We start from the raw sequence: 12,441 nt of genomic DNA, 5'->3' as shown, positions 1-12,441 counted from the left end.
TCTGTTCACCTGGAGTACATAGGCACATGCACGCAAAGTCAATGGGTCAGTGCCCAGTACTCTATTGTAGTGTAACAACAGCCAGTGTTGATGCACATGGTACCTAACTAACCAATGTAACTCAGCCAAACCAAACCAATTTTCACCAGGTCAGTGCTAGCCACATCTATGACATGGGAACCATAACTGTAGAAATGTGTCACATGTCTGTCATGTCCTACTGGGGCCTTAGACCCTTAAAAATACGGAGCAAACACTGTTTTTGTAATGGCAAAACAGCATTTTCCCACTGTCTTTGAACATGAGAGCCTCTGAATCGTTTGTGATCAATGTGCAAAGTTTCAGACGGAAAGATTAAAGTTAAAGATATTGGGGAAAGACCCATACAATGGAAATGCTTGTGCAATCTTAACTACAGGCATTGCTTCCTAGTGGACTGTGCTTCCTCTAAACAAACCCTTGCACATTTTCCTGGGGTCTGCAGCATACCCACTACATGGCTGGGATGCTGTTGTATGCTAGTATTCCTATCACACTTCAATAGCTCTGATTTATATACTATAAAATCTTCAGTTAAATCCAAGAATGCCATTGCAAAAACACCTATGACTTGTCACCGACCACTTACAAATCCTAATTAGACCTCACCCATGCTATCATGCAAAGGTTTGCTGTGCTGTATTCCTGACAGCACTGGGAGTCACCCTCACCACGCCCAGCCACCCCCACATTACTCTGATATATTGTGCTCTGGCTTGCCTATGCTTCTAACACAAGAAGTGAGTGCTGCAGTACTATCAAAGTGAAGGGGAATGCATGTGTTTTGAGAACATGACGACAACATTACTACTAATACAGCACTTGGTTTATAAATCCGTAGGAGATCAATGGAAGCAAAGGCAGCGGAGCATCATTTCCCTCCATATTTACATTTAGAAAAATTAAAGTGAGATTGTTCAAGTGTTTTGGACACATTCATGAAATAAGTTGGTGGCATAGCAGGGATTTGAACTCAGCTCTGCTGATGCTTCGCTTTGCCTTGTACTGAGCTGGTTATCCAAATGTAAGTATTTCTAATCTGACATAAATTGTAGATCCACACAGTTACTGAGCAAAGTAGCTTAACTTCACTTAAGCTGGTAGTATCAGGAGCAGCTAATCACTATGCTGAGGCTGCCTAGGAGCTGCTGACCTTGTGCCACCGTCTGGTTACTAAACCAGCCCAGCAGGCTCTGAGCCCATAGAGCATCACCTTTGTGGGCAGAGACTGCTCTTCCCCTATGATCACCCAGTGCTGAGCATTTTCTTGGTTTGGTTTGGTTTTATCAACATTCTGAAAATCTCTGTTGCATAAATTCCCAGGCTGAATTTCAGTCCCTGGTGAGTTTCCATTTCTAGTACTTTCATTTCCTTGAACCCTACAACTAACGCTTCTGGAATGGGTAGTGATGTCACTGCATTTATTTCTATATAATAGTTCTGTTCAAATGACAATCATATACCTGCCCTCACTCCCCCTTCTGTGCGCTGCCCTCTATGATTCTGTAGGTTAAACTGGCAGGGGATAATTAGCTTCCCACATGATCAGTAAAAAAAAAAATGCTGAATACCAGAGCCCAGGGCAAGACACAAAGCAGCTGCCCAGAACTGCACATAAGCCTGGGTCTTCCAGATTCTCCAAAGTCACACTGCATAGCCAAGGCTAGTCGTAGTTAGTCCAGCCTACATGTACTTCCGTTCACCTCCAGCCCTGTTTCATGACTGCAATAGAGGGAGCTTTCCTTCACCCAATAACATTCATAGACTCTAAGGCCAGAAGGGAGCACTGTGATCAACTAGTCCAACCTCCTGCACAGCACAGGCCAGAGAACTTCCCCAAAATAACTCCTTGAGCAGCTGTAACTCGCCTCATGGGCTTTACCACAGAGCCCCGTGCTGCTGACTTCCCCCAGCAGCAGGCGGGAGGGGAGGGGGATGCAACCCCCAGTCATCCTAGCAAGACTCCTCCCTCAGCCAATGGAGAAGGGGAGAAAACAGCAACCCCAGCAGCCACCAAGAGGCAGAAGTCAGCCAGGCAGACTGTAAGCACTCTCTGACCCTTTGCACAGCCCTGATGCTGGAACAGCAGGAGGGCAGCTGGGATAGCCCAGCTCCTGCCCCGCACAGAGACCAGAGACGAGGAGCTCCCTGCAGTCAGCCAGCCAGCACAGCACAGCACTGCCAGGCCCAGCTACTGGCCTGTCTGTAACCTCAGTCTGCAGGAGAGACTCAGGAAGGGACAGTCCACTCCTCCAGCCCCAGCCTGCCAGCAAGGGGAGGAAACAGACTGTCTCTCCTGCCACTGCCTGTGGCCAGGTGGCCCTCCCTGAGATACTCCTCCCCCATGTCACCGTGCCACACACTTCCCCGTGCCACTCCGCTTCCCTGAGATACACGTCCGCCCGTGCCACCCTGCCACTGCTGAAGATAATGGAATGTTCCAACTGGATTCCCTTCAGTGTGGAAGAGGGAGCTGCCAACAAGGTGTTCTCCATGAGGGGCCCTCAGCATTGGAGCCTTCTCCCTGCATAGTCTGTCATCGACCCATGGTGCTGGAGCCAGCAGAGCATGCTGGAAGGACCGCCTTTATTCATGGGGCTCTTCGGGCTCAAGAGGGATTTTTTGGGAGGGTGGATTCTTTTTCTTTATTGGTTCCTTTGTGTAGAAGGTCATGTTGGCTACTGCTGAATATAAAGCAGGTTTTGTCTGAACGTTTTGTTGTCCTTCAAGGGGGCCCCAGCTTAGGATGGGGATGGTGTTTTAAAGAAATCCAAATAAAGGAATAATGATTAGTCTGAAGACGGTTGAGTGAGGGCTGGCCCCAGGTGGAGAGGGACAAGACATCCTGGAAAGAGATTTGGTGTGAAAGTGTTTGAAACCTTACTATAAACCTTTGAATATACTAAGAAACCCAAAGCTGGGCCACTGGCTGGATCGTTTGCACATATTGTGTAACAATTTTTTGGAAATTTAACATGTGGAATTTTTAGAAGGAACAGGTTAAGTTTTGCTGTATGAACTATCCAGTCAATTCAGTGCTATTTAGGTTCCTATACCGAGCCCATCATCATGATATCAAAGCACCTCTGATAAAGACATTTAGCCGACATTTTTCTTGCTAAAAGACACAGAAAACTGTAGTGTCTGATAGCAGTGGGCACACACGTCCCAGGAGCACAGCATGGCTGCTCATTCTCCCCTGGTTCTTTGCCTGGATTATGCTAGGTTTGGAGGGTTTAGCAGAAAAATCTACTGTGCCTTGTGTCTGGCAGGGCAGGGCAGACAGGACTGAATTCCTGACATCTGCTTCTGTTGAGATTACCTTTCTCGGCAGGCTGGCCCTGCCTTTGCCAGGCCGCTGGCTTTGCTTCAGTGCACATGCAGACAGCTGCTTAGTGGAACATTTTCAAAGGCACCTGAGTGACTTGGGAGCCCAAAACCCATTTTCAGAAATGACTTAGGTACTTAGGAGCCTGGGACTCACTGGAAGCCAGTGGGAGTCTGGCTCCCACGTCAACGAGGCACTTTTGAATATATTCCCCTCAGACCTGCACCCTCTCTCTGTCTTTGGTAAAAGAGGTCAGGAGAAAGACCAGTGGGGTCCTGCGCTCTTCCCTTCTACTTCCTGCTGGAGCCAGCCCACGGACAGACTGCAATTCTTGTCAAGGCCCAGGGCCGTACATTTCAGCTGGCCTGTGTCCCCCACAAACCCCTCAGCCGCGCTGTGATGGATGGCCTCCCTGACAGTAAGGTGTTTTCAGCCCCTGGATTGAAAACACTGTGATGAGAGAGTTACTGCTGCCCCAAAGCACCAGAGACTCCGGGCACAGCACACATTGTTCCTTAGGCACCTACATAAGTCTTAAACATGTTGGTAACTAAGTCACATGTCATGGGCAGAAGCTGTCTCCCACGTCCTATTCCTTGGCCACCTGCAGCTCAGCCACTATGTTGAGGCTGCAGAGGGCAATGAGATGGATATGGAGTGCCATAAGGCAGGAATGGAGCCACGTAGCCACTGCACTTTCCACTCCACACACAAATTCTCTATGCTGTTACTCCCCACTAGACAGCTAACAAAGAGGTTGCAGAGGCCTTACAAGTGCCTTGTATTACTTTTTACATCAGTGTGTGAAAGTGCCACCCAATGAAGGCAAAATAATGGGGCAGTTCTTCGTCCAGAGCTGGGTGCTGGCCAAGGCAGCTTCCCAAGCCATCTCCAGCATTGTTGGAAGACACGTTCTGCTCCATACAAAGATTTGCAGCTAGGGGAGATGACAGTAGATATAAAAAAGTGCTGACAATTTTCAGTGATGCAGAATTAGCATATGCTGCTGCTGCTTCTTATATAAGGGATTTCTGACTAAACACAAATCAGAAGAGCAGACACTGAAATGTACTTTTAAACAACCCCCTTGAGACACTGCTATTGTGTAAATGTCTTCCCCCAATGTATGAAACACACACAAATAGGATTCAGAGTAGCACGCTCTGCTACCTCAAGGACATAAGAACGGCCATACTGGGTCAGACCAAAGGTCCATCAAGCCCAGTATCCTGTCCTCTGACAGTGGCCAATGGCAGGTGCCCCAAAAGGAATGAACAGACAGGTTATCATCAAGTGATCCATGCCCTGTCACCCAATCCCAGCTTCTGGCAAACAGAGGCTAGGGACACCATTCCTGCCCATCCTGGCTAATAGCCACTGATGGACCTATCTTCCATGAATCTATCTAGCTCCCTTTTCAACCCCATTATAGTATTGGCCTTCACAACACCCTCTGGCAAGGAGTTCCAGAGGTTGACAGTGCACTGTGTGAAAAAATACTTTCTTGTGTTTGTTTTAAACCTGCTACCTGTTAATTTCATTTGGTGGCCCCTTGTTCTTGTATTATGAGAAGGAGTAAATAACACTTCCTTATTTACTTTCTCTATACCACTCATGATTTTATAGACCTCTATCATATTCCCCCCTTAGCCGCCTCTTTTCCAAGCTGAAAAGTCCCAGTCTTATTAATCTCTCCTCATACGGAAGCCAATCTATACCCCAATCACATCGCTATTCAGCTCTGAGGGGAATATTTCCTAGAAAACAATCCGACACAACAGGTGACAGCTCTTGGGGACATATCATAGCACAGCCCAAGCACTGTATGTCGTCTCTACACCCTTCAAAGGGGCCACCACAGTCCTTGGCATAAATGAGAGTGGTCCTGAGGGCCAAGCCTTCTTCTGCCCTAAGCTCACCCTCTACACCAGGGCCATGGGTAAGGAGGGAGCTTCCCAGGGTCACATGTGGCTGCACAACTCAGCTCCTGTACTTACACCACCACACACTCAGACACACAACTCTCAGAATTTCTCAGCAGCTCTTCAGCTATTGCAAATCAGATAACATGAGTGCTTGGTGGTGAAGTGTGCCTGAGGCTGGTTTTCAGTGCAGGACTAAAATCTAAAACTGGACAGCCCTGAAGACGGCTTGGATCTGGGGTGGTGGAAGCAAATGTCAATGTTAGTGACAAAGATGGAAATACCTGCTATGAAGGGGGTGTTTCCATTTGCCAAAGAGTTCTTGTGTTAGTGGCGGGTTGTCATTGTTAGCATATGCAGCACTAGCCAGAGAAAGATACACACGTTTCTAACCAAGCAGGAGGTCACATGGACACCAAGACTTTATATAATACAATAATGAACCCAGGGCAAATCAGATCTGACCTGAGGGCATGGATCTGGATGCGAACAAGCTCACCACTGAGGGGTACATACTTATGCAGCAGATGCAACTGGGAGGCTCCCTAACCCAGGAGGAAAGGCCTCATACAAAGCACAGTGACATACAGCTTTACTACTGATGTGAGTTGAATAAATGCCCTTGGTGAGCTCCCAGCACTGTATTACTGGGGTGCTGAGATATCACTGCATTGCACGGTGACGGCAACTAGTAACTTCAGCAAGGTGTGGAACATACTAAAGGTGAAAGGGTTTTAAAGGAATGAGCATTTCTCACATGCAGCCATCAGGGGGTTTCCTGGGCGGTGATGGGGGGGAGGCAAAGCATCGGCTCCTTTCCATCCCTCCCTGTGGCTCCTGGATGCGCCATCCTGCATCGTCTCTGGAGACAAGTGGGGAACAATGCTGAAGGAGCAAGGGAGTTCTCTACCTGGGAGGAAGGGAGACTTAGTGGGGCTCACACCTTAGCCCTGGTGTGGTTGGGCGGTGGGGACTTAAGGAGCCTGGCTGCAGACCAGGGCTCCAGCCATGGGGCTTCAGGAGCCAACAGCCAGCTCTGGACACGGGGTTTGGGGCTCTGACCCCCAGCTCTGGCCTTGCAGTCCTGGCCTTCAACCACAGGTCTTCAGGCTCCAACCCCTGGCCGTGTAGCCGCAGGCTCCAATCCCTGGCTCTTACTTATGGCGTCACTGTCCCCAGGTGCTGTCCAACAGCAGCACACTCTGACCCCCAGCCATGGTCGCTGACCCTGGGCTCCAGCGGCTGGCGGCCCTGGGTGCAGATCCCCAGCCCTGGCTGCTGGCCCTGGATGCAGATCCCCGGCCTCAGACTCCGGCAGGAGCAAGTGCTGGATCCCAACCCCTAGCCCTGGCTGCACGGCAGCAGGTGTGGACCCCAAGTGCTACCCCTGGTGGCGGCTGCTGGCCCCACATGCCAACCCCTGGCCACACACTTCGACCCCCAGCCCTGGCCACTGACACCAGACACTGCTCCTGGATGTCGACCCTGGGCTCCAGCGGGTGCTGGCCGTAGGCACCAATCCCTGTCCCTGGTCACATGACAGTGGACGCCAACCCCAGGATCCAGCGGGTGCTGGCCCTGGACACCAATGCCTACCCCTTGCCCCAGTCCCATGGCAGCAGGCTCCTGCTCCTGGACCCCAAGCACCAATCCTTGGTGCTAACCCCCGGCCACATGGCAGTGGGTGCCGGTCCCCAGCCCTGATCACACAGCAGCAGGTGCTGACCCCCAGCCGCCGATCCTCACCCCCCAACCATGCGGTAGCAGGGGCCCCCCATCCATTGCACCTGGCCTCTGCTGCCTCCCCCAGCCCTGCATCCATCTTCCTTGGCCCCCGCGTTGCCTCAATCCCCACCCCATCCAGGTCTTAATTATCCAGGTCTTGCTGTGAAAAGTGATATTAACAAACACACAACTGGTGTGGGTAGAGTTGGGATACAACTGGTGATTAGAAACTTTAACAAGAGCCTTAACCCCAGGTGTCCTCTCTCCTCCAGTGCTGGGAAGGCCTGGGCCACAAGCTGGCAACACTGCTCTGCCAGGGCTCAGCCCTGCACACAGGTTAGGGAGCGTGAACAGAGCCAGTGGCAAATGGCCAGACAGAGGGTCTGGGGAAGGCAACAGCTCCATCCTAAGCTAGCCACCTGCACGAAGCCACCAGATTCGTACAGCAGGTAGCGTTTTTCATGTATGCTCCATCACAGGGCCCCACTTGTGCAATCCTTCCCTCCTAGGACCTGGTCTGATGCTCATGTATCTCCTTCCCCCCTCACCCCGCACTCCCCCCCCCCAGCCCCTTGCCCCCTCACCCCGCACTCCCCCCCACCGCGCACTCCCCCAACTCCTCTCCCGGGCCCCTTCCCCCCCCCGAGCCGCTTCCCCCCACCCCGCACTCCTCTCCTGAGCCCCCCACCGCGCACTCCCCCAACTCCTCTCCCGGGCCCCCCCGAGCCGCTTCCCCCCGCCCCGCACTCCTCTCCTGAGCCCCCCACCGCGCACTCCCCCAACTCCTCTCCCGGGCCCCCCCGAGCCGCTTCCCCCCGCCCCGCACTCCTCTCCTGAGCCCCCCTGCACTTGCCCCCGCTCCCCAAACCCCGCACTCCCCCAACTCCTCTCCTGAGCCCCTTCCCCACAATCCTACACTCCCTTCCCACCCCGCCCTGCCTCGCGGCCCGAGCCTCTCGCCCCAGGCGCTCGGTGCCGCCGGTCTCCTACCTCCAGCAGCTGCACGTAGCTCGCCGGGAACCAGCCGCGCAGCCCGTCCTCCTTCTGCCCTTCCCACCAGCCGCCGTCCGGCACCTGCAGCAGCGTGAGCTGCTCCCCGGCGGCGAAGCGCAGCCCCTGCCGGTGCCGCTCCCCGGAGAAGGGGTACAGCGTCTGGCAGCGCGAGCCCGACATGCTGCGCCGCGGAGCTGCCCGGCCGCCCGGCGCTGCCAGTGCGGAGCGAGCGCGAGCGAGCGCGAGCCGCCCCCGGGCCGCGCCCCCAGCCCGCCCGGCCGCCGCCCGCGGGCAGCGCCCCTCGCCGCGGGCCCGGCCCGGCCCGGCCTCCGGGAGCGGCAGGGACTCGGGTGGGGGTCGGGGCGGGTGAGACTAGGGTGACACCGCGGGGGCAGATGGGATGTAACGGGGGTAGCTGTGGGGAGGTTGGCTCGGGGGGGGGGGGCTGACAATGAGTCCAGAGTGTGTGTGTGTGTGTGTGTGTGTGTGTGTGTGCGGGGGGGGGGAGGGCTGACAATGAGTCCAGAGTGTGTGTGTGCGCGGGGGGGGGGGCTGACAATGAGTCCAGAGTGTGTGTGTGTGCGGGGGGGGGGGCTGACAATGAGTCCAGAGTGTGTGTGTGCTGGGGGGGTGTCTCGGAGGGGGGGGTGGCTGGGAGTGACACCACGGGGGGGGAGGGGCTGTATCAGGGGCGCTGAGAGTGACTCCATGGTGTGTGGGGGAGGTGTCTCGGGTGGGGTGGCTGTGACTCCAAGGTGTGTGTGTGTGTGTGTGTGTGTCGGGGTGGGGGTGGCTGGGGGAGTGACACCACAGTGTGGCGGCGGGGGGGAAGGGGCGGTGATGGGATGTATCAGGGTGCTGAGTGACTCCAAGGTGTGGGGGGATGTTGGGGTTAGCTGTGAGTGACTATGGTCTGTGGGGGGGGGGGGTGAAGGGATGTACTGAGGGTGTCTGAGAGTGACTCCATGGGGGGGGTGGAGAGTGTCTCAGGTGGAGATGGCTGTGACTCCAAGCTGAGGGGGGGTGGCTGGGAGTGACACCACGGCATGTGGGGGGGGGGTGTCTCAGGGTGGGAATAGCTGTGACTCAAAGGTGTGGGGGGAAGGGGTTTGGGTTAGCTGTGAGTGACTCTGTGGTCTGTAGGGGGGTGATGGGATGTATCTGGGGTGGCTAAGAGTGACACCACGGTGTGTGTGTTGGGGGGAGGGGGAATCAGATGTATCAGGGGTTCTGAGAATGACTCCGGGGGAGGGAGGAGAGGGGTCTAGAAGATGGGGGTGGCTGAGAGTGACTGCATGGTGTGGGGGGGGGGAGGATATGGATAGCTCAGTTGACGGAAGGATAGGTCAGTGGTTTCAGCATTGGCCTGCTAAACCCAGGGTTCTGAGTTCAATCCTTGAGGGGGCCATTTAGGGATCTGGGGATTGGTACTGCTTTGAGCAGGGGATTGAACTAGATGACATCCTGAGGTTCCTTCCAACCCTGATATTCTATGATTCTATGCCTGACACTTCTACGAACAGGGGTGTGTGCACCTGAATGATCAATCACTTTATATGTATGGTATAGTACTTAGTAGTATTTTCAACAATCCCAGTGCATATCCCCCCCTCCCCCTTTTGCAATTCTCCACCAAAAAAAATTATACTTATAAGAAGCACACGGGATCTTTTTCAAGGGAAAAGGCAATATGCCGCGTTTATTGAAGATACAACAATTAGTATATGCATTCAATCACACCACACACACACGCTGTCCCACCAGTCGATGTTACAGTTACCAGTCCAGAGTCTGGATCAGTCTAGTGGCCAGCTGTCAGTTAGGAGCTGTCAGGGTTCCCTCCCCACTCTGAACTCTGGGGTACAGATGTGGGGACCCGCATGAAAGACACCCCCCCGCCCCAAGCTTATATTCTACCAGCTTCGGTTAAAACTTCCCCAAGATACAATTCCTTTCCTTGTCCTTGGACGGTATTGCTGCCACCACCAAGGGATTTACACAGAAATTCAGGAAAAGAGTCACTTGGAGTCCCTGTTCCCGCAAAATATTTCCTCAAGCCCCTTCACCCCCTTTCCTGGGGAGGCTTGTGAATAATGTGAGTACCAACCAGACCCTTTGTCTCTAGGACACTGATAATCAAACAGGTTCTTAAAGGAAGAATTTTATTTAAAGAAAAAGTAAAAAAATCACACCGGCAAAATCAGGATGGAAGGTAACTTTACAGGGTAATACAAAGATTTAAACACAGAGGATTCCCCTCTAGGCTCAGCTTCAAAGTTACAAAAAACAAGAATAAAACTCCCTCTTACAATAGGGAAAATTCACAAGCTAAAACTAAAGACAATCTAACGCATTTCCTTGCCCTTACTTACAATTTCTGTAATTTTAGATTTCAGAGTAGCAGCCGTGTTAGTCTGTATTCGCAAAAAGAAAAGGAGTACTTATGGCACCTTAGAGACTAACATTTATTTGAGCATAAGCTTTCGTGAAGATCTCTATCAAGCATTCTTAGAACTACAGTACCCACCTACAGAAGTGAAGAAACAGATTGATAGAGCCAGAAGAGTTCCCAGAAGTCACCTACTACAGGACAGCCTAACAAAGAAAATAACAGAACGCCACTAGCCGTCACCTTCAGCCCCCAACTAAAACCTCTCCAACACATCATCAAGGATCTACAACCTATCCTGAAGGACGACCCATCACTCTCACAAATCTTGGGAGACAGGCCAGTCCTTGCCTACAGACAGCCCCCCAACCTGAAGCGAATACTCACCAGCAACCACATACCACACAACAGAACCACTAACCCAGGAACTTATCCTTGCACCAAAGCCCGTTGCCAACTGTGGCCACATATCTATTCAGGGGACACTATCACAGGGCCTAATAACATCAGCCACACTATCAGAGGCTCGTTCACCTGCACATCTACCAATGTGATCTATGCCATCATGTGCAAGCAATGCCCCTCTGCCATGTACATTGGTCAAACTGGACAGTCTCTACGTAAAAGAATAAATGGACAGAAATCAGATGTCAGGAATTATAACATTCATAAACCAGTCAGAGAACACTTCAATCTCTCTGGTCACACGATTACAGACTTGAAAGTTGCGATATTATACCAGAAAAACTTCAAAACCAGACTCCAGCGAGAGACTGCTGAATTGGAATTCATTTGCAAATTGGATACAATTAACTTAGGCTTGAATAGAGACTGGGAGTGGCTAAGTCATTATGCAAGGTAACCTATTTCCCCTTGTTTTTTCCTTCCCCCCTCCCCCCACCCCCGTTCCTCAGACGTTCTTGTTAAACCCTGGATTTGTGCTGGAAATGGCCCACCTTGATTATCATACACATTGTAAGGAGAGTGATCACTTTAGATAAGCTATTACCAGCAGGAGAGTGGCGTGGGGGGAGAGAAAACCTTTTGTAGTGATAAACACCCATTTTTTCATGGTTTGTGTATATAAAAACATCTTCTATATTTTCCACAGTATGCATCCGATGAAGTCAGCTGTAGCTCATGAAAGCTTATGCTCAAATAAATTGGTTAGTCTCTAAGGTGCCACAAGTCTTCCTTTTCTCTTATCCTTTATCTTGTTCTTTCATCAAGTCTCTCAGGGAGTTATCCCATGCTGGTTTTGATCACAGCTATCTTGTCCCCATTGATAGGTGCCTGTCTCATCTTTAGAGTCGTCAATCTGCCCTCCTCTGATATTTCAATAGGGGCGTGTTGCAGCCTCCTGGCACCCTTGCGTCCGTCTCTGGTGCTCCCTAGAACATCTGGTTCAGCGATGGCCTTCTCACTTATCTCTTAACACCCATTCCTCATTCACACACAAAACAGAATTAATTTACACAGAACATTTTGAACAGGAACATCAAATTGCAATGCAGAAGAAAAATAATCATGGCATTCTTTTACTTATTTTAAAATGCTAAGCCTACAACAAAGTGGTGACCTCAAAGGTCTGTTACTGCCTTGAAATCAGTCCAGACACAAAGAGATTCTGGCTGATGCATCTCTACCAATGGCCCATTAGGCCATTCCTTTCTGCTACTCAAAAAGGGTGGCTGGCAAGATATGGTCAAATCATACATCAATACATTGAATACATGTTACATTATTATCTTATTATTCTTTATCCTTCATTCTAAATTATATGCTCCAGAGCGTGAGGCGATAACATTCTTGGAACCTGATGACAACCTCCAATCCGACGAGGGCCTCAGTGCCAAAGCAGGCTGCAAGACCTGTTCAAGCAGGTGCTGTTTTAGGTGATGTCAGGGTTCCCTCCCCACTCTGAACTATAGGGTACAGATGTAGGGACCCACATGAAAGACCCCCTAAGCTTATTTTTATCAGCTTAGGTTAAAAACTTTCCCAAGGCACAAATTTCGCCTTGTCCTTGAACAGTATGCTGCAAC

General features: G+C 51.5%; 1 protein-coding gene across 6 annotated transcripts in view; it reads right to left on the bottom strand.

Annotated features, from left to right (window-relative positions):
• GAS7 (growth arrest specific 7) overlaps positions 1-8,218 on the bottom strand; it is a 369,130-nt gene extending 360,912 nt beyond the window's left edge. For all 6 annotated transcript variants that reach the window (XM_073310806.1, XM_073310812.1, XM_073310808.1 and 3 more), the window contains exon 1: positions 8,005-8,218. In XM_073310806.1, coding sequence (XP_073166907.1) covers positions 8,005-8,187 — 183 coding nt within the window. In that variant the 5' untranslated portion in view covers positions 8,188-8,218. The remainder of the gene's footprint in view (positions 1-8,004) is intronic.
• Positions 8,219-12,441: the final 4,223 nt, after the last annotated feature.

The sequence above is a fragment of the Lepidochelys kempii genome, chromosome 14 (genome assembly GCF_965140265.1).
Source record: "Lepidochelys kempii isolate rLepKem1 chromosome 14, rLepKem1.hap2, whole genome shotgun sequence".
NCBI classification, from domain to species: Eukaryota; Metazoa; Chordata; order Testudines; family Cheloniidae; genus Lepidochelys; species Lepidochelys kempii.
Note: the sequence above shows the minus strand (reverse complement) of the source record. Positions and strands in the feature narration are given on the sequence as shown.